The 21631-nt window shown below is 40.8% G+C and overlaps 2 protein-coding genes, 1 non-coding gene and 1 pseudogene across 7 annotated transcripts; 3 read left to right on the forward strand and 1 right to left on the reverse strand.

Moving 5' to 3' along the window:
• Window positions 1-2579: 2579 nt before the first annotated feature.
• Window positions 2580-4033, reverse strand: LOC135584560 (tRNA (guanine-N(7)-)-methyltransferase-like). 5 transcript variants are annotated; one of them, XM_065192739.1, is made up of 3 exons: window positions 3941-4033; window positions 3265-3655; window positions 2580-3176 (listed from the first exon to the last, which is right to left on the reverse strand). In XM_065192739.1, the coding sequence occupies exons 2-3, from the start codon at window positions 3580-3582 to the stop codon at window positions 2715-2717; spliced, it is 780 nt and encodes a 259-aa protein (XP_065048811.1). In that variant the 5' UTR covers window positions 3583-3655; window positions 3941-4033; the 3' UTR covers window positions 2580-2714. The 5 variants fall into 5 exon arrangements, with proteins under 5 accessions (XP_065048811.1, XP_065048810.1, XP_065048808.1 ...); XM_065192738.1 differs by having other exon boundaries at window positions 3265-3781; window positions 3941-4028; XM_065192736.1 differs by having other exon boundaries at window positions 3265-3781; window positions 3880-4027.
• A 1388-nt stretch (window positions 4034-5421) lies between these two features.
• On the forward strand, window positions 5422-8336 carry LOC135679232 (cyclin-D2-1-like). The gene is made up of 6 exons (XM_065192734.1): window positions 5422-5860; window positions 6008-6094; window positions 6717-6812; window positions 6882-7083; window positions 7166-7296; window positions 7395-8336. Exons 1-6 carry the CDS (start codon window positions 5609-5611, stop codon window positions 7572-7574), a joined length of 948 nt encoding a protein of 315 aa, XP_065048806.1. The 5' UTR covers window positions 5422-5608; the 3' UTR covers window positions 7575-8336.
• A 5917-nt stretch (window positions 8337-14253) lies between these two features.
• On the forward strand, window positions 14254-15924 carry LOC135679229 (xyloglucan O-acetyltransferase 3-like; annotated as a pseudogene).
• Window positions 15925-16211: 287 nt separating this feature from the next.
• Window positions 16212-18743, forward strand: LOC103992945 (uncharacterized). The gene is made up of 2 exons (XR_010515184.1): window positions 16212-16468; window positions 18509-18743. It is a non-coding gene; the product is annotated as an uncharacterized LOC103992945 (transcript).
• The last annotated feature ends 2888 nt before the right edge of the window (window positions 18744-21631 follow it).

Consider the following 21631-nt stretch of genomic DNA (forward strand, 5'->3'; position numbering starts at 1 on the left):
TAAAAAAAATAAGGATCGAAATATTAAACATAATTAATCATAGATAATTAACCCTTCACGTGTCCCATCAAACTGCTGTGAGGTGGACGGCAGCACGATCGAGAGAGACCAGCAAGTCGAACAGTCGCGATTCGGCGTTCGGCGCACGAAGCCTGTGTGACACGAGGCCGTCCCTCCTCCGGCCTTCTTCCGACGAGGTTTACCTCCACGAACGCAGTGCACGCGCGGACAGCGGAAACAGCCTCGGGAACCAGAAGGTTCCACCCTCGTCGTCGTCTTCAACGATCGTCTCACCGTTTGGGATATGATATGGTTTTGTTTGGTTCTCCTTCTTGATCTCGGTACTACTCCAGTGGTTCGTCGGGAAGGAGTTCTCGTCGTTGGAATCAAGAATGAAGTCAATGTTGGGGTTTGGGATTGGCCTTTGGGTTTGAGTCCAATTGAGAAAGGATTACTGCATCCTTAGGTGCTGCTAAGATTGTTGAACAGTTGTTCAACCAAATTAATGTTCGAGTCCAAGCCTAACTTAGTATCTGATATTATAATTATCCCAATGAAATAATTATCCTCAACAAGTTCTAAAAAAAGAATCCAGAATCAAAACCCTGCCACTGTTTGCCATCTCTCAACTCTGAGAACCATTAATTTCTTAGGCAAGTCCTTGATGAACATATGTGATGTCCTTAGTTATATTAGTAGGGATTAATTATACATTATTTTTTATGATTAATTATCTTTAATATTTTGATTCTTATGTTTTTAAAAAATTATATTAAGATTCGTATATTTACAAAAGTGAAACATTAAGATCCCTATATAAGATTAAAAATCAAGAAAGATTTTATTGAAAAAATGAATTAAATGTTTTACATAGAGATCTTTATGTAATCTTTAAAATTATAAGGCCGAGGATACTAAAAGTAACTAATTATAAAGGTAAAATTAAGCCCTAATAATTCCTACTATTTGGGAGATTTTATTAGGAGGATGTCATAATCTGTGAATATTTTGGTGGTGGAAACTTGTGTAATCATGTGTTGCAAATGCATCATTGCTGGTGGTGCACTCTAATACTTCAGAAGCCACTAGCAGAGGTGGATTGCCTACACAATCCTTCACTCATTGCTTGTATAGCTTTCAGGCAAGCATTTCCATAGTGGCCTTATGCAATCATTGTATCTACATTAACAGGGTCCATCCAAATCCTTTACTTGATGGGGTTTCATTATGTTACCTGAATGCACTCAGTGATTGACTCATCTAACTTTCAAGCATTTGTTGTTCCACTATTTGCTACCTTGGTAACTTCATCAGACAGACACAGAATGCAAAGTCAGAATGCCCAAGGTAAGAGAAGTGATTTAATGTTTATACTCACTTTTACAGATAAATGGTGTCATAGTGATGATGGCTTGAGTTGATGACAATGTAAAACACCACTGAATACTGCATGACAATGTCAACCTGGAAGACAATGGATAGCTTACTTTCAGTTTTCTTAAATCCATTGTGCTGCCTACTTTTTCTTTTATGAAAGAAGACATTAATATGTTGGAAGCATAGGGTAAGTTTTAATGCAAGCTTATCCTGAAACCCCACATAGTTAGTAGTCTCACATCTTACTCTAATGATTTAGCACATAACAATGTGAGATAAAAAGAGTTTGCAAACTACAGAAAAACAAAAAATAATGTTAATTTCCTTTGCTAACACTTGCAGTTTAAATCACAGTCTGCCATTCATCTCAGATATCAGAAACTTGTAAACATAAACATCAGCTGTTAATATATCTTATTGTTGTCCCACCAGAAAAAGAACAAAAAGAGAACTGATGCTGAGTTCCACAAAATCATTGTATGCACTATCGGGAACATGACAGAAAAAGATGAATTAGTGAATGCGCATGCAACAAGATGCAGATAAGTAGTGTACATGTGGTCCAACAATGTAAATACTAATTCTCTTCAGATTCTGCAAATTTCTTCATGCATGCTTTTCATCAGTGAACTCAGAGATCAACACACTTCATCATCCATGACATAACATAATAAAACTTCTAAAAGTTGAAAGCAGATATAATTGTCATTCAGCACTACATCAGTGCTTTGTCTCAGTCTAGTTTGTTTCGACACTATAAGATGCTCGGCGCATATACATGTACCGAATTTATATAACAAAAATGCAGCGTAAGTTGGCAACACTAACACAAACTCGATGGCCATATCCAATTTTTTCGTGCAATGTAGTATGCATTTTATCTCATGTTTCAACAATGAGTTCTCCATGGAAGTGCTGTTACAACTACAAAATGCATTGACCGGCACATCCTTGAACATCACAACAGTTGCATTCACCTGTTGTGTCTTCACATAGATGCTCGATAGCTTGAAGATAACACCACAACAATACAACAGGCACACCCATCTTTGACAACTCAAACTGCGATTGCATAGAAATGCCTACCACATTACACAGCTTACTCAACAGAAATATCCAGTAATTGCCGTCTAATTCAGTTAGAAAATTTGTACTTAGCAGATCAAGGTTTGAAGTTAAACTGAAATAAATAAAACCAGGGATAAATAAACTCAAATAAATAACACCATAATGCGTATCCGAACTAGGTGCCGACATACCGTTAAGATGTCTCAAATTGATCTGTTGCAAAGATATAAACTCATTTCAGACTGAACTAATAACTAAACAGAAGTAAACTATTCCTCCTCAAGCTTAATGCGCCGGTATACAGCTCGAAATGTTTGACCGCCATTCCTGGCAACCTTCTGACCTTCTTCAGTCGCAGAAGACAACAACTTAACAACAGGATCGAGTACGAGTTCTTCCTCAGGAACAGCTCCAAATAGAGGATGATCCTCCAAGCAAGATCTCATCCAATCACCAAGTTCCTCCACATCCGTGATTGTGTATATGATACCCCCGACTTCAAGTGCATAAGCATACTCATCGAGCAGTTGAGGGCTGATCACTCTTCGTCGGTGGTTCTTCTCTTTAAAGTGGGGATCAGGAAAAAGAAAGAACATCTTCGATAGCTGCCCCTTCTCGAAGTAGTTAGGTAAGTATTTCATCGAATTGGTTCGAACCACAGAGATGTTCTCATAATGCCCTGGGTTCGAGGCTCTTAATGCCAAGATTCGCTCTTTCACGTACTCAGTTACCTGCACAGAATTTCCAAACCTTTTTGATTTGTTCTATATCGTAGTTCTCGAATTAAGTTTTCGTATACAAAGGAGTAACATTTCTTACCTTATCTCTGAGCTCCATCCCTAGCATTAGAGTATCTGGAAAGAGAGGCGAGAGGCCAACGAGCAATCCACCAAACCCACAGCCAATATCAGCAAACCTGACTTTGCGGGGAGGTGCATCCCCGTCGCTACGACCACCACTCCCGGGAGGGAAAAAGTAAGGGTAGTGATGGGAGCAATCAAAATCCGCAGGACTTAAGGGGATTGGAAAGTGCGAGTCGCTGAGAGGATTGCTGTGTGCCCGTGCTCGATAGAACCGCTTTCTGGGAAGGCGGCCCGATCGGCTTTTTGCTTGTGCAGTGTCAGCATTACTCGACATTGCCACAGTGGATCTAGGACGATTTTGCGATGCAGTTGTCAAAGCAAAGCTCAGACTGTGGTTCCCAGGGTGCCTATCAACATTTCAACAAACACGTCACAGGCATCGACTCTCCTATCTAATGAGCAACTCATCAATGTCACGTCGAAGCCACAAGATGCTAGATTGAATTCGTAGCCACATCAACCATCATCGTCAACTGTATGAATCGAACAAAAGATATACCACAAGACCATGGAACGAAGACACCACAGAAGATTTTTACAACCAAAGAGAAATCAAGATCAGAAACAAAACCTGCAAACTCAAAGACAAATGTATTCGTGAATCATCAGAAGAAAACACTCTCTTGGAATACCTCTGGCGACTCTGCCTCGATCGGGAACGGGGAGGAAGGAAACCCTAACAAGGGAGGTGGGGGGGGGAGGGGCTTCGACGCCGAGCTGGAGCGGTTTGGTTCGTATCGAATACTATAAAAAAAGGCAAAATCGCGGCCGAATCGAGCCGGTTCAGCATTGGACCGGTCACTTGGGTTCGCAAACACGAGAGTTGCTTCCATTGGCATCCTCTCGCGGAGTCTGCAGTTTGTTCCTTTTCAGATGAAGCTTTGGGAGAGCTTCTTTTACTTTTACTGCAAGCTGACAACAAAACAGAGGCCTTTCTTCTTCCCCATGCCCAACTCCCGAGCCTCTCCCATCCAGGCACAAGCTCCTAACGCTCAAGCCAGTTTGACCGGCGGTCAACACGGCATCCCAAGCGCCATCTCATTTGAGCTGCTGGTGGAGTCTCCCCACTGGCCACCACGGGGCTGTGGTGAATGGCTACAGCGGAAAGTTACCACCTAACTCTGCAACTTAAAAGCTTCAGAAGGGGAGGGTGGCGACGGAGTAAAGAGACCTCACATGGTTGAGAGGAGAGCCACCAAAGTCCTCCTGCGCATGTCTTCCTTCCCGCTGGCCACTTCATTTGTTCTACTGCCATTACTGATGCTAATTGGAAGATGCCAGAGGATCGCATTGATTGCAAACCACTCAATAAATCTTTCTGTTCTTTTTGACGATCTACTCACCTCAAACTTAGAAACAAAAGTGCTGTAGCAATGGGATTAATAGACATCAAGTTATGATTGCAAACTAGTTTTGCACACAGCTATAGTTGTGTTTGGTTTTGCATCACCACAAATTTAATATTTGCAGTCCTAAATGCCAATGTAGTTGTTTCCAGGAAGAACATAACTGGTTCAAATACCATATACTAAGCAAATAGATACCTGAAATGATATATATAAGAAATGGAAGGGGAAATATGATAATCTTTAAGCTCTGAGGGGATAGATATGTAAAACCACTGAAAGAATCAAATCCATGTTAGGATTTCAAACCTCTTCTGACAACATTGAATACCTACTACAAATAAAATTAAGCTCCAATGTGAGGAACTCAAAAAGTCCACAAGAAGCCAAAGGCATGGAGTTCAATCTATGATGTCAGGCCCATGTAAGAAGTTCACCATTAGCCAACTTTACTACCTTCCTATCAATACACTGTATATTAATATTATATATATTTACATTGTACTTCTCATTACTGAGAAAAATACATGAACTGAAGCATTTTTAAATCATTGATTTCAGTTCAACATATTTGTAAATCAGTATCATATTAAATTGAATCATGATATTAGAGTTGACAAATTATTGTATAGAGAAATATGATATCAAGTGTAAAGCTAAAAGGCAAATACACTGCTAATACTTCTACTACTGCTCACTCTTCTCCCTTCCCCACCCCATCTTACCATATTATATAGCAACAAACAAACCTCATGGACACCACCACTCCATTCCCTTCTCTCCTCCCCAACTCCCATTCTCACCTCTCTCCACCACCACACTCTCTTCCTCCCTTCCTCATCTCCTTTCCACCTCTCACTCTATCCCTCCTGTCTGTGTGTGTCTCCGCCAGTTGCTCTATGTCTCTCTCGGTGGGTTGGTGCTGCGCGGTGATGGGAAGGCAATGAGGAGGCCATGCCGCTCACGCTGTCAGACCACGGCTCGTGCTGGGACCTCCTGTGCGGCGAGGACGTCAGCGAGCTGGCCGATGACTCGCCGGGCGGCGTCGGGGAGCCGGCCGAGTTCCCCGACGACTCGGACGAGTCCATCGCCGGGTTCATAGAGGAGGAGGCCGATTCCTCGCCCCAGTTCGACTACCCGGACCGGTTCCAGTCCAAGTCGCTCGACCCGGCCGCGCGCCAAGAAGCCGTCACCTGGATCCTCAAGGTGAGTTCCCCCCCCCCCCCCCCCCCCCCCCCCCCCCCCGCCGGCGCACGTTACGCCGCGATCTGCTACCGTGAGCCGGATCCCCTCACCGTCCCCCCCTCGACGGACGTCAACTGTCTTGACCGTCTTCTCGTTTTCCGTTTTCAGGTGCACGAGTGCTATTGTTTTCGCCCGCTGACGGCGTGTCTTGCCGTGAACTACTTGGATCGCTTCCTCTCTCGTCACTGTTTACCGGTGAGTTTAATCCTAACGTTACCGACTCGCATACAATGGTCCTGCCCTTAGCATAATTTACATTAAAGTATCATTTAAAGGAAGGAATTTGTTCTTGATATACCTTCAATAGTCATTCAATAAACCAAAAATATATGTGCTATTGCAAGAGAAACCTACTATTTCAATTTTGATTAAAATAATTAGATGAAAAAAAGGACTATGCATGAGATTCCTACCAATATAGTGCATTTGTGGTGAATCAAAGTACAAAATCTTACATGTCATTTCTATATTCTCCTATGTCGTAAATGAGCAATCTTATCATTTATACTGGAAAATAATGAGATTGCGATTATTTAAGATATGGAAAGACCATTTTTTGCATGAAATATATTGATAAGGAAAGTATGGAGTACTTGAGATGTATATATAAAAATAAGGATGATGGAGAATACTATTAGTCTTCTCCTCAATAAAAGTTGCACATTCACATGTAAATCTTTTGTTGTTTATTTGAGGATGACAACAGTACTAGTCATAGAACAGTAAGGTATTTCAATAGTAGCAGAAAACTGTTCTATCATTTGTTTTGCTTAGAGGTATGGGTAAATCTCAAACATGCTGGGTCTACTACTTGCAGCAAAATGAATGGGCATTGCAGCTTCTGTCAGTGGCATGCCTCTCCCTAGCTGCAAAGATGGAGGAGACACTGCTGCCATCCCTATTAGATTTGCAGGTGAAAGAACTTGAACCACAATATATTGTCATAAGAAGCATCCGCTAAGCTTAATCGGAATGTGCTTAGGTTGAGGGTGCAAAGATCATTTTCGAACCTCGCACGGTCCTCAGAATGGAGCTCGTCGTGCTCAATGCATTGAATTGGAGGCTTCGATCCGTGACGCCTTTCACTTTCATCGATTTCTTTGTTCACAAGATCGATCCTGTAGGAAAATATGCGCAAACTTTGGTTTCATTGGCCACTGAAATTACATTAGCGACAACGAAAGGTCATGTAGTTTTGGTTGTTATTGCAACATGTAAATTAAGGAAATGCATTCTTGATTCGAGCTGATACGTTTGGATTTACAGATGTAAGGTTCCTGAGTCACTGCCCATCGTCACTTGCTGCAGCTGCCATAATCTGTGCCACTGATGAGATTAAGGATCTAGCTTTTGTTGATCCTAGAATTGCAGCCTCATGGTGCATTGGATTGACAGAGGTAAGGAAGAAACTTAATTGTCTTGTAGGATCTGCAACATGACAGAGTCTAGCTCAGAAAATTGCATTGCATTGCACTGCATGTTGTGCATTTTGCAGGAAGGGATTGCAGGTTGCTATCGATCAATGAAGCAAGTTATCGTCAATAGAACGAGGAAAGCGAGCACCTCGATGGACTTGGAGCCAAGTGTGTCATCATCTTATTCTTCTCCACCTAGCAAAAGAAGGAAGCTGAACAACAATTGCTTATGGGTGGACAATGACCAGGAGAGCTCATAGGAAACCTAATAAGTTCCTTTTTCTTTCTCTCTTCCTTTATTTGTTTTCTTCTCTGATTGTGGGTTTAGAGTCTCTCCGGTGAGTAGGCAATATCTTTTTGGGATATGCAGATTCCTCATTATTTTTCAAAGGAGTTGGGGAATAGGATGCTGGTTTATGACTGTGTGTCTGACCAGGACATAGGCTGGGAGTCTCATTGATTTCTTTTGTTCTTTTCTTCTTGAAGTTCTTTAATTTGTGGGGCTTTGCTATCATAGCAAAGTGTTGCAGATTCTCAAGGGAGGGGAATCTGCCATTGTTTTTGGGTGTGATGATAAGTGTGTGAAGGACATGGTCTTTGCTTGTGGAGGGTGTGGGGGCTCTTACAATCACAGGCAGCACTTATTGCTGAATGAATGAAGCATATCATCAGAGTGGGTCTTTTTACAGCCATGGTAGAAAGGAGATGTCACTCAACTTTGCTGGTAAACTGGTAGCTGAGCAACCTTCATTCACCAAATGGCAGTTTGGTTGGCCAGTCAATCCTCCTCCTCAGCCTCACCAGCATTTATTGTATTTCCTCTCTCTCTCTCTCTCTCTCTCTATATATATATTTTATATATATTGGTGAAACTTTGTGTGGTTGTGAGGTTGATGCATGTCAACCTGGAGAGGATGTATGTTCATCCTCCTTCAGGCTGTGCTGTGCAGCCTGTGGTCATGGCTGCTAATTCTCTACATCAATAAAAATAATGATACATCTATTTTATTGGCACAGAAACATGATTCTGATTTCTTTTGCTGCTGGATATCACACAGTTGCTTTTTAGACAGTGAGATGACTTGTTATAGAAAAGTGCAGATCTCCACTGAAGGAAGGCTTACATGGGAGACAGCTCTCATCCAACTCCAAATGTCTTATGAGACAAGAAGGAATCCAAACAATGCACATTCATATGTGCTCACTATCCAAGAGACAACAGTTGCAGTATGAGCAGTGCCCACTCTTTTTGGCCACCATGGTGACATGACATGACTGAATAATTTGCTGCACTATCAAGCTGGGTCAAGTGACAGCAACCTCTCAATCCATCCATCCATGCAAACATGGATTCCTGTTGTCCTCATTGTTTGAATGCAAACTGAGTTTAATGATCTGAGACAGGATTTAGCACGGCATCGGGCAGTAGATTCTGCACTGTTTTAGCAGGGAAAAGCGCGAGCAAGCGCGCACGCGCACACACAAGCGCCGCTCACGTGCCAAACAAACGGACATTTCCACGAGCACTTTAATGGCAGAGACACAGCAGCTTTAGTCTCTTTTGTGCTGTTGCCTGCTTTGGCCTTGACCGAAGAGACTCGTCTTCCGTGAGTAGGATACATCACAGTAAAGAGAGAGAGAGAGAGAGAGAGAGAGAGAGAGAGAGGGGGAGAGTAATGGAATGATGGAACGGACGTGGACATGGCACCAGATCGGGTTGGAACACATCCGGCCAACGCAGCTCAATGAGTGAGAGGTACGGAGCAACAGCAACTCATCTTGTTTCCCGCCCTGCTGCTTCTGCTGCAGCTAACGAACTCATGACCATGGCCAAAAGGAAATCACAAGCTTCTTCTCTTAACATCCTCTCTGGATCAAGCAATATCAGACTCCTGTTCTTCGTATGCTGAGAGAAGGAAGAAAGAAGCTTGGTGATGTTGCTTCTGCTCATGGAAGACTACTGTGCATGTCTCAACCAACTGCAGAAATCATAGAACAGCAGCAGTTAATCCTTGAAAAGCTAAAATAAACCGAAAAGTTTCGCTCAATCCAGCATCAAGAATGCACAAAACAAAAATTAATTCTGTCTCTTGAAGATTTCTTCTGAAATCAGATTCATGTGCAGAGGCACACTTGTCATCTACTTTTATATTAACTCTTAGCTAAACTTCATTCCTCACAATCCAGACTTCATTGATACAACACTCAGACACATGAGCTGAACTTTAAGAGTATTATTAGTGTCATCTTATTCTAGCTTTCTTCTTGTTCTTCTCTAAGAATCTTACACCAATCAAGGAGGATATATGATGGGCACTTCTTAACATTCTCTTAAACTTCATGGAGCAAGAAAGTTTGTTGTCTTGCCAATCAAATGCCATAAGCAACAACCAATTACAGACAAGGAAATAACACATTCAAGATCAAAGCTTAAGCTTTCAACCTCCTCTCTCATCTTCAAATATTCTACATCAGCTGCTGAACTAGCATTTTCAGAGAAATTTTATTAAGCTACAAACAAGTATAAGCTGCAGCTAAGTTGCTAAAGTCGATGATAAAACCGATATCGAAAAAGAAATATATTTTATTTTTCAATGAGAAAAACTGTAAATTACTTAAACAAGTCTGATACAAATAATCATTCCAACAAGAATGGTTCATGTCGGATGTGGCAAAGTTTGCCTGCCGATCCGCATCCGTATTTCCTTCACGATAAACATGTTTGAAAGTATACGATGCTAAAGAATGATTGAAACAGACACAAAATGTTTGAAAAAGAAATGTTTTTTGATTTCAGGGTGCTGTATATGCATTTGCAATGATGTGAGGTGTTCAATGGTGATCTTCTCATGTTGTCAAAGGAAATAAAAAGGAAGTTTCTGTGGTACTAAGTGCTGCATGCATGTGCTGCAGTCTTAAACTTGCACACACACACACACATAGAACTGTGCCAACAGAAAGAAGCATCCAATATAAGTGCTTTTCTATTCTCCTCTCTATCTGGCTCAAGTGCAGAAGCAGAGGCTGCTTTCTTATCATCCACTATTCCCAGCACTCACTCTCCTTTTCCTCTCCAAGTGAGGAATCCTATGAATAAGCCCAAAAGCCTATTACTCTTTACCTCCCACACAAAGGAAAAAAGAGTGCTGGGAGCTAAGTCTCATGTCTTTACCACATTTTCTTTCTTAAAAGGATGCTTAGCAAAGGTGGCCATGGGCTGATAAAGAGAGAGTTCCAGCTTTTGGCCCTGGCTCTTTTGGTTTCAAGAGCTATGTAGCTCATGGTGTCCCTGTAGGACACTGGATGCATGATGATGGAGTCAAAAGTTAGCATCATCACAGAATATTTGGGCATGCTGGTGTTCTTTTTAGCATATTGGAAGCAGGACCACTTGCATGCCTGGGAGAGGCTTGGTGTCTCTGCCTTGGGGGCACTGTTCACCATATAGGAATGTGCCCCATCATTCACTGACCACCCAATCTTCCTTCCCCTACTAACAAACTCAAAAGAGCCTGTCCAATATCCATCTCCTATATCAGGAAGAAGATGGTTGTCTTAAATGGAAAACAAATTCTGACTAACTAAAGAATTTCTTTTCTTTTCTTTTCTTTTTTTGCAAGAGAAGAAGGAACTAATGGCACATTGATCCATTTTTGTTAACATCTAAAAAATTGGCACACATCTACATGTACTATGAATGCTTATGGGGACCGAAATGAGCTGTAAAGACATCTTGTTATCCAGAAATCTTTGCTCTAAAATTCTTCTACCCACTTGTCCATTAAATGGATTGAGCTAAAGGTCCTCTGTTCAATCATCAGAAGCCACCATCTAGTTGTGAAACCCATGATCTCCCCTTTTATTCTGCTTTTCCTCCTTTGGGTTCCTGCCATCATGATATGCAAATGCAAAAGAGACTTTGATGGCTGTGGGGAAGAGAAAGGCCAGTAAAAGTGGTCATGATACCTATAACCCCATGGTTGGAGAGGAAAAGCACCTCAAACCAATTCCTCTGGAATTGAGAGTTCCATCAGAGGATGAACCTTTAGGCTATCTTTTTATTAGCTAAAGAATATATTCTAGAACTAAATATTAATTGGTCCATGAGCAACTTTGTTGACAAGGAGAGAACTAACTCATAGTAACATAACACACTTAACTGTATGTTAAAAGTCAACAACTAGCTGAAGCAGAGATTGGAATTCATAACAATGCACTTTGTCAATGACAGAGAACATGATATAACTATTTCATCAAGAAACACATAATTTGGCCTAAACTTGGGCTGATATTTTGCCAAATCTAAGAACAAAACCCACATGGCAGATTTAGCAGGCATAAATAGAGATTTAATGCATTTACACCAACAAATATCCAATCAAATATTGCCTTCAATTCAGAGACTTGTTATGGTCCAGCTAGATCAATAATTTAAACTGAACTCCATATGATAACATAGTATGTTAACACAGCCTATTACTGGTTTCTTTGAACACAATAAATATCACAGCATGCAATCATGAGAGTTTAGTTCGATAGAGTTTACTGGAGAAATAAAAAAGAAAAGTCAGATATCTGACAGGTCTAAACTAAGTTAGATCTGCCGTACAGCATGTAAGCGTGGAAAAATATTTTCCATAGAAAAATATTTTCTTCCTGCCTGTTTAAAGTATGTTTCTAATATCTTTCATACACTGAGGAACAAGAATTCTGCTTCTACTCGGGTATCGGGTTTCTAATATCTGGTACTAGAAAATATCAATCAAACTATTTCCAATGCCCCAAAATGCCATTTCATGTATGTATCAAATATTTTCACTATTGCAAGTGAAACTGAGACTTGTATCAGAATACCTTAATCCACAAAAGACTTTTTATTTATACTTTTCTTTGTTTTAGCAAACTCATAACAGCTAAAGAAAAAAGTTCTAATTTTAAGCACATCACCCAAAAGGAAGAGAACAGGAATATGAATTGTAGGGCATGCATCAAATACCGATAGAAGAGGAATTACTTTTCTAATTCACTCATAAAGTCAATCTTGTATATGAATGAAACATCTTAGTCTGTAAAACTGGATTTTTCTCTGATACTAAAAGATTATGAGAAATTCTGAATAATTGGGAAGAATTTATTAAGATAAGCGATAAGGAGGAGATTTCCTCACATTGGCATTGATCTTGAATGACTGAAAGTTGTCTTATAGATGATCCCTCATATCTTATAGTATTTTGTCATAGCACAGGTACACCCAAGAATAATTTCCTGAAGCCTGCAACATATGACTGCACATTGATTACACCATTACACCTAAAAAGGAGGAAAACAGTTGTAGATGTCCAGGACCAAAATCTGTGCTTGTTGCAGCTACTAACACACCAATCTTGTTCAACATTATGAAGTGAACCAGATAAACCCCCGCATAGAGAATCCTGCAATGAACTTAGAGCACAAAAGCTCTTAGGATTGCATAATGGAGAACAGAAGGCACCAGCAGCATATTTTCACAAACAGAAACAAAACTTAATTAGCTGAGAATACAGATTAACTGGAGAATCAAGAAGCATTACTAGTGGTTTATGTACCTCAACACATACAAGGAAAATGAATCTGATGCAAGAGTGGATGCAAAAACAGCCCCAAATTTTCCTAGATTGGCACAAGCGAAAATTATCAGTCCACTCAACTTGGTTAATTGAGCCATATGAAGGTGTAAATGAATTTTCATTTTGTCTAATGCTTTGTGTAACTTGTCTCATAATCAAATTGGTGCCTATGATTCATGAAAACAGACAAAAAAACAAAGAAATACCAAGATGTGGTAGACCATACAGATCAGTAATTTTGTTTTAGTCCAACCTATTGTTATGAAGTGCACACCCCATGGACCTCCTCTCACAAACTATCAAACAGAGAGTCTGACTCCAGGAAGGAATCACTACTCTGGAAGAGGAAGGAATCCATGACTCCTTGTTGCTGTGGGATGGGTTCGGTGACCCTATTTCCAAACAGTAACAGGCTAATTAGCCTGCTCATTTGTTTGACAACCCTTCTGTTTTGTTCTTTTTATATTCTTTTGACAGAGTTATATTTGAGCACTATTAGCCTACATAAGCATAAAGTTATACACTTAAGGTATAAGATGTGGCCTCTATTCAATATAATGCACTAGCTTCTCATCATCTTTCTTCTTCTCTTTCTCTCTTCCCCATATTTACATCTAATTTATAGTGTAGAGTGCTGAGAGTGATCTGAATTGTGAGGAAGAAATACTCTCAGCACCTCTTGGAGATCAAAGTAGAGTTTTAACCAGGTAACATTCATCTACAGAAGCTCAAACACAAATGATCACATACCGTTCAGGTTATAGCAGACCTTCCTCAGTCACATCTTGGTAGAATTTGCCGAGAATGAAAATATCACCATAAAGGGAATATAGTCATTGTTTCTTTATTCTTTGTGTAGTGTATATATACATATATACATTTGTCTTAGAGTTGGTAATGATTCTCTTTTGAGACAAAGATAAGCTTACTTTAGAGGAAGAAATGAGCATTAAGAGACTTTTAGTTGGTACACCTGACTGATGTTTTTTGTAATAGCAGATTGGAGCTCTGTGAGCAATGCCATGTCCATATCAACAGTGTTCAACTTCAACAATGGTGGCTCTTGCCAGTTTTATGAATAAAAGCAGCAAGTTCGAAGCTTGAAAGGCACATCAACCAACCACCACCCTAGTTTTTGCTTCTCTTATTCACCAGAAAGAGTCACTCCCCAAATTTGAATAGCTTTTAGGTCCATTTAGATTCCAAATGAAGCCTGCTCCCAACCAGCACACCAACCTTGAGATTTAAACTGGCATCAGGTATGTTTTCCACTAACAGCTGAGCTAACAATGCAAGATTAAAGGTGATGAAACCACTCAAAATGAGAGAGGTTGTGCCAGCCAACCCTTCTTATACCCTCACATTGCTTGGCTCTCATGCCATGTTCAACAAGATGGTTCCTGCTCTCTCTCCCTCCATACCAAAGCTCCACTACAGCTTGGAGTGGAATGTGATCCAGAAGAAGGTTGGCCCTCTGCTGTGGCTGCTGGTCATCTCCACCATCTTTATCCTCTTCATCATGCACTCCTCTTATACTCTCAGCATCAGTGCCAAAGGTGGCCTCAGCCAAAGCCCTCTCATGTCTGCTGCTAACAGCAACGTGATACAACTGGTGCAGAGCCCCCCTGATTCAGAGCTCCTTTCTCCGAACCTCTCCGCACCACAGCCTGCTACTGCTGCTACCATTAGCAGGGTGACACCAGTTGTGGAAGGTCTCCATCCGAATACCAGTGGTAACTGCAGTGCACTACATTTCTCTCACTGCTCAGCCACTGATGTCTGATGAAACCTGAATCTTTTCCTTTCTTTGGTGCCGAAGGAATTGAAGAGCTCTGTGATATGACAAAGGGCAAGTGGGTGACAGAGCCACGAGCATCGATCTATACCAACGTGACATGCCCGACGCTGCCTGACATGAAGAACTGTGGGAAGTATGGGAAGGATCAGAACTATTTGTATTGGAGATGGCAACCCGATAGTTGTGACATACCGAGGTTTGATCCTGTGACATTCCTGAATCTAGTTAGAGGGAAGAAGATGGCCTTCATTGGTGACTCGCTAGTTCGCAATCAAATGGAATACCTGCTGTGTCTCTTGTCTCAGGTAATTCATCTATTAGCTTTATAGGTAGAGAAGCAGAACAAGGTAAGAACAGTTCATGCAAACCTGTTGCAGGCAGAGACTTCCAGGCAAGTCTTCAGGGATTCAGGCGACAAGTACGTGACATGGTACTTCCCTCGCATGAGTTCACCCTCATGGCCATGTGGACGGAGTACTTTGTGGAAGCAAGGCCAAGAATCATAAACGGAACAGCTTCATCCTCATTTGAGCTTCACCTCGACAGGGTGACCATGAACTGGACGGAGAAACTTCCCGGCGTCGACTACGCCATCCTCTCCGGCGGCAACTGGTTCTTTCGAGGACTCCACTTGTACCGAGAAGGAGAGATCGTCGGGTGCGTCAACTGGTGGGGCCAAAACCTGACCGATTTCGGCGTCGCAGGTGCCATCAGAAGCGTCATCAGAACAGCCCTCCTGTTCATAGCCACATGCAAGGAGTGCGAGGGGCTCGTCACCTTCTTGCGGACCTTCACGCCATCACACTTCGAGAATGGCTCCTGGTTCAGCGGAGGACAATGCAACAGGACTCAACCATTGGATGAGAGCCAGATTAGTCTGAGCGACATCACCTGGGAGATAAGGAAGGTTCAGCTGATGGAGATCGAAAGAGCGAGACGGCAAGAGGGGGAAGTGAACATCAAGTTCGAGGTGTTGGATGTCTCCAAAGCGATGATGCTGAGGGCAGACGCACACCCCGGGAAGCACTGGACGACGAAGACGAAGGGGGGTGTTAACGACTGCTTGCATTGGTGCTTGCCCAGCCCTGTTGATCTGTGGAGCGATCTATTGCTTGCGACTCTCGAGAAGAATTCTCTATCTCGTTAGTTGCATACTTGTATGTATCGTCTTCGCATGAGCATTTTATCATATGACTCGTGTGCACTTTTCATGGAAATCTCACCGTCCGTAGCAATGGACACGAATCTTAAAGTCACCACGCGTCCTTTTCTCCTTGAAGCATGCGAGAGATCAATTTCCACTATACCGAGGTCACGGATGACGTTGGAGGAACGGGCGAGATCCGATCCGACTGCCACTGGTGAAGCATCGATTCGGATTCGGATTCGGATTCGAGTTTGATCCAATTAGGATTAGCTCAAATCGACGACAGGCAGAACGTATATGTAACGGATCGGGTTATAGTATTGATCGGGTTATCGGAGGACGAAAGCTTCGTCCCTTTCCCTAGCAGGTAGGTGGTCGAAACGAAAGGCAAGAAATATAAGTGCAACGAGCGGCTCCGGTGAACCCTTTATAGTAAGCTTTCCTGCGAAGAGTGCCTGCATAGGGTTTCTATTCGAGATCGAGAGAGACGGGTACGTCATCAATTCCTCACCACCAGAATGGAGAAGATGGGCGCCGCCGACGCACAGATCGAGGATCTCTTCGTCAGCAAGAAGCCCATCAAGAACCCTCTCGTCCCCATCGGTAAATCGCTCGTTTGTTTCCTTCCCCCGGTAGTTCCTCTTTTGCGAAAAAGGAAGCTAATTTGACTGCCCACGCGAATAACTCGATGGTAAAAATTAGATTTTGTCGGTTTTGGTGAGTTTCCTGTCTCATTTATTTTTCTATTGGGAGATTAAAGAACCTCAAGGACTGGATTTGGGGGAAATTTCTGGTTTTGATTATGGATTCTATGGAGCGGTGAAGAGTTATTGGTGCATCAATCAAAACGTTAGGGTTCTCCATCACGATGGGTTGAATTGAGAAGTTGATGTGTAGGCCTAGTCTTGCATTAGTTTTGGTTTTATATTTTCTTTTTGGTTCAAAATACCATTATGTTGCCAATGTAGTTGTCTTTAATAATGGAGATAGCTGAATAAGGCCCTCTAAGAATATCGTTGGTCTTCGTATTAGACTGTTTTGTTTAGTAGGCGCAGTTATATGTAATTAATTATGTTGAGATGGGTAGTCAGTTTGTGTTGTACTATGTGCAATAGGTCTTCTTGGATAACATGTTCCTTATCTTGAATCAGCATGGTAAGTGAAATCTGTGTATCTGGTTGAGCTTTTAAAGAATGTTTCATCTGGTTTACGGTTTATTTGATGTCGTGCAATGTTTGCTTCTCATTATTTTATAATTAATGCCACTAGAAGGATAAGTAAAATTAGTTTTCCTTATGGTTATATTAAATTTTACAGAAGTAGTTTGTTCTTGAATAATATAGCTCGAATGATTTTGAAGTAGTTGTGCAGAAGTTTAGAAATCTGTCACAGCAAGAGTTACTAGCGCTTGTCATATGGTCGATAATGGGATGTTCTAGTCTTGAAATTGATTGTTATCATCAGAATCTTTTAGGACATGCATTATACATGTCTTTGACCTATAACCAAAGGCAGAAAAAAAAATAAAAAAGTCCAGATGGTTATTTTCATCTCTTTTCTTAACCACCAATTTATTATGGGCCAGGATAAACTAGATCAGGCCACAGCTAGCCAGGTCATCTAAGAAGTTGGGACTTTGTCCAATCCGTCCTATCCTAGTCTCAAATGCTATCAGGCTGATCTAATCCCTTGATTCTTGTTTTTTGGGTTTTTTGTATATTCTTTAAAGGTTCAACTGGTTGCAGATGCTAATTTGTGCGTAAATTTAATCAAGCAGAAATAAAGTTAGTTTTGGCTGATTTGCACGAGTGATTCTTATTTTTAGCTGATCTTTGATTCGGAGGCTTCAAGTTAGTTTGAGGTCTAAATTCTCTCGAACTGTTTTAAACTCTCTTTCTATATATACACAGAGAAGGATGAGGGAGCAGGAGATGAACTATAATACACATAAAAGCATTTGTGGTCTGGATATTTTCCTTTCAAATTAATGAGGGAATACTAGGATAGGAAATCAGCACCATCAAATATAATCTGGTGGTTTTTACAATTTTTTTCCAGTGCATTTATTAGATGACCTGATCCATCATTGGTGCGCAGCCAGCTGGGTATCAATAAGAGTGTTTTGTTGACTATAATGTGTAGCAATATTCTGACATCTTATTTGGATTGAACTAGAATATGATGTGACTTAAACTGGATGTTTTAGCATATGTGAATTAAGTGATACGTTAGATAGCCCTGTCGGGTTCCTTAGTTTGCTTGATGATACACTTTTTCCTGAATGGTGGTATGATGATACCAGGAGACGAAAATTAGTATTGTTTTTCTGAGCAAAGTTTTGGATCAGAAGTACATTCCGTTGGTTTCTTAGACCCTAAGTTTGAACCATTATTAAGTTGTTTAGTCTGCATAAAGTATTTCTTGGTGTAATTTTGTCAATGGTTATGCTTGTGATGGCTCCACATGTCAGTTTCTCTGTTGTGGTTGTCTCTACTCCTCTGTAGAAGTTGAGTTGCCTACTCGTTTCTGCCAACAATGATACATAAACTTTAAATAACATTATTGTTATCATTTTTTCTTTAAATTTAAATTGATTGAAGAAATTTTCAGGTGCACTTATGACTGCCGGTGTGCTTACGGCAGGTCTAGTTAGCTTCAGGCAAGGAAATTCTCAGCTGGGACAGAAGCTGATGAGGGCACGAGTTGTATTTCAAGGTGCAACAGTTGCATTGATGGTTGGCAGTGCTTACTACTATGGTGAGACCTTTAGGGGTTCTAAGAACAAAAATTAAATGATATAAAGATGGCTTGCAGTCATCTTTCATCTATGACTGAGTTTTTATTGGCATCAAAATAATTTATTACACGTTTTCTTTCACTTGGGAAAAGAGTGGTAGCTGACCAAATCTTCTGGAAAATATAGTGGCAATGAAATAATGCGCCAGTACTTTCGTGTTTGTATTATTTACACAATTGTATCAGAATGTATTATGTAATCATGTGATGGATCCATGTATGACATGAACATTTGGAAACATATTGGTTATAAATGGACACTTTGAGTCAAATATCAGGAATTACCATTGCAAGTAGGATTAAGGATGGATCTCAAACAAGGATATGAAGATGGAAGCAGGGTAGTCATATTATTTTTAGTTAAATAAGGTTTGGCAAGGGAATTCAATAGATGATAACCATACTGTCATGGCTGTCATGCAAGACTCCATATTAGGGTGAACTTTGAAGAAATTTAGAACTTAGTGATACCTAATGGTAGTTGACCTCAAAAACCAAACTATCAGGAAATCTGCTTCAATGCAACAGAAAACTGCAGGAATTTAGAAGTGGGAAGAGAATTGTTGTGTGTTTATGGCTTTTTAGACATGTCTCGAAAAGAAAGATTAGACAAATGAAGTGGTGACTAAGTGTGACTGACCAAATTGGATCATGCAGCTTCTTCTTCAATGAATGCATCTCTACCACACCTTAGGCATGGTAAACTTTGCTTTTGTCAAGCTAGGGTTTGAAAGAAGAAGAAGAAGAAGAAGCCCTTAAAAAAATATACACGCTCCTATCAAGCAAACACTTTTCTTCGAAAAATGGGAAAAATGAAAGCTGAAGACTTTTTCTGATAAAATCGATCAAAAATATATTTTATATTTTTATAAGTCGTATTTCAATGATAAAAAGGGAATGCAAAAACATCTGTTAGTGGATAAGTAGTCTATAAATCCAACCCATACAAATCAAGCCATTTCAATGATCAAAGATGGAGGTATATGGATTCCTTTATTACCAAAGCATTTATATGAAGATGGATTCTGCAATTTTGCTGCTTCCACATGCATGAAAAGTCTCCAGCTTGAGATCTTCTACAAGATGAGATCCACCGCTATGGAGAAGGGTTAGTAACAATGGCACACTGTCCATTTCCCAGTCCCTAATTCTTCTGATATATACATCTGTTCAAGTGACAGTTTGGCAGGAAGAGTTGCAGCAGATCAAAGCCACAAGTGGGTGTTCGAGGAGCTCCAAGATCATGAGATCAATGCTTTGCCCAGGTGGAGCAACCTTGTTGATGATTCTGTGAGTGTGCCTCCGCCCACATGATCTATGTCTCTTCACGGTGCAAGCTTCTTTTTGGTGTGTCGAATTCCTCTCTCTCTCTCTCTCTCTTTCTTCCACAAAGCCTTGTGCTAATCCCTTCTCAGCCATACAGACTATAGCTTTTGATATTGGTTTCAATCTTTTGTCATCATGTTGCGTAGCAAACTTAATAATCCATCATCGAGCATATAGTTCTCACAGGATGTCCCAATTTAATTCTAATATCTTAATAATTAAAAACATTAATCTAATGTAATAGTTCATGAGTATACCTTTCTGCTCATGACAGTTGATTAAGATGGAACTGAGAGAAATCGTGACGCCATTTCTGAGTTGTGTCAACCTTTTCTATTCTTCTTCTTCTTTTTCTTCTTCTTCTTCTTCTTCTTCTTCTTCTTCTTCCTCCTCCTCTGTATCTATAGGATGGTCTATCCTTCAAAGTAAATAACCCTTGTCCCACCTTGTTGTTCTTAATTAATTGATACTTGATTGAGAATTGTTCTATCAAGAAACAACATTGTCACAGTATTGTAATTATGACTCTATATCAATGTATTTTGAACCAGCATAGTGATCTTGACATTTTAAGATTGAGAAAGAGAATGTTCTTAATGCCCAGATTTTTTATGGCAGGCATATTACTTTTACTACATAAGGGTTGTCTGAGCTCCAAAGTTGGCAGTAATGGATGCTATCCTACATTTGGTAGCTAGTGCTGGTCCAAAGATGTTAAGCTTTCGGCTGTGGTGATGTTACAGAGAACCAAACCTCTTCTCAGGTCCAAAGCATTCTTCCCTTCATTCTTCTCATCAAAACTTTGGGAAAAAACTTAGAACCTGCTGTGCAACAGCCAAGAAAACACATCCTTATCCTCCAAGTATGCATCTTATTATTCAACTGGAATGATGACATTAATTTTCTCCATCTCTCTAATTCCTTTACCCTCAAGACAAGTATGGAATGACATGTTGTCATTGACAAAGTAGCATCATTGCATATGATTTCAATTCTCTGCCTGTCCTACTTGTATCTTCTAATGGTTCATTTAATATAGACTACTTGAATCTATAATTCCTTGAAATGGTTTGACATTGCCTTTATTATATGCCAACAGCTTTGTTTTCTTGGTCTTTCATCCATCTTCTTCCTTCATATAAAATTTGCAGATAGAGCATACAGTAATATATAGTGAGAGAAGTACAAGACAGACCTCTTCAAGAAATCTATAGCACATGAAGAATACTCAATAGAGAGAGAAGATGCAATTGACATGAACCAGCTAACTATCCACAAGTCATTCAATCATCAACTACACTGAAAACTTTCACATCACCAAAGCAACTGAAACAAGTTTTCGTATCATATTACCTTAACTCTACTAGTAAGAAATGCAACAAGACCAAGTGTAACATAGAAGATACATGTGTGTCCATGCACATCTCATGGTAGGCACAACTTGGAAAGAGCCCTCAAGACATGCACTCGCAACCTCAGCTGGAATATGTAGTCGGCGGTGCGCGAGAAGAGCTGCTCCGGCTGCAACCGCCGGCCGCCGGGCACGAGACCTTGGAGCGTCCTCACCTTTCTCTGCACCGACGCGCGGGAAACGCTCCGCCCTTTCCTTTGATGTCTCGTGCCGGAGATCCCGTGGCGCTTCGA

The sequence above is a fragment of the Musa acuminata genome, chromosome BXJ1-7 (assembly GCF_036884655.1).
Source record: "Musa acuminata AAA Group cultivar baxijiao chromosome BXJ1-7, Cavendish_Baxijiao_AAA, whole genome shotgun sequence".
Classification (NCBI taxonomy): domain Eukaryota; kingdom Viridiplantae; phylum Streptophyta; class Magnoliopsida; order Zingiberales; family Musaceae; genus Musa; species Musa acuminata.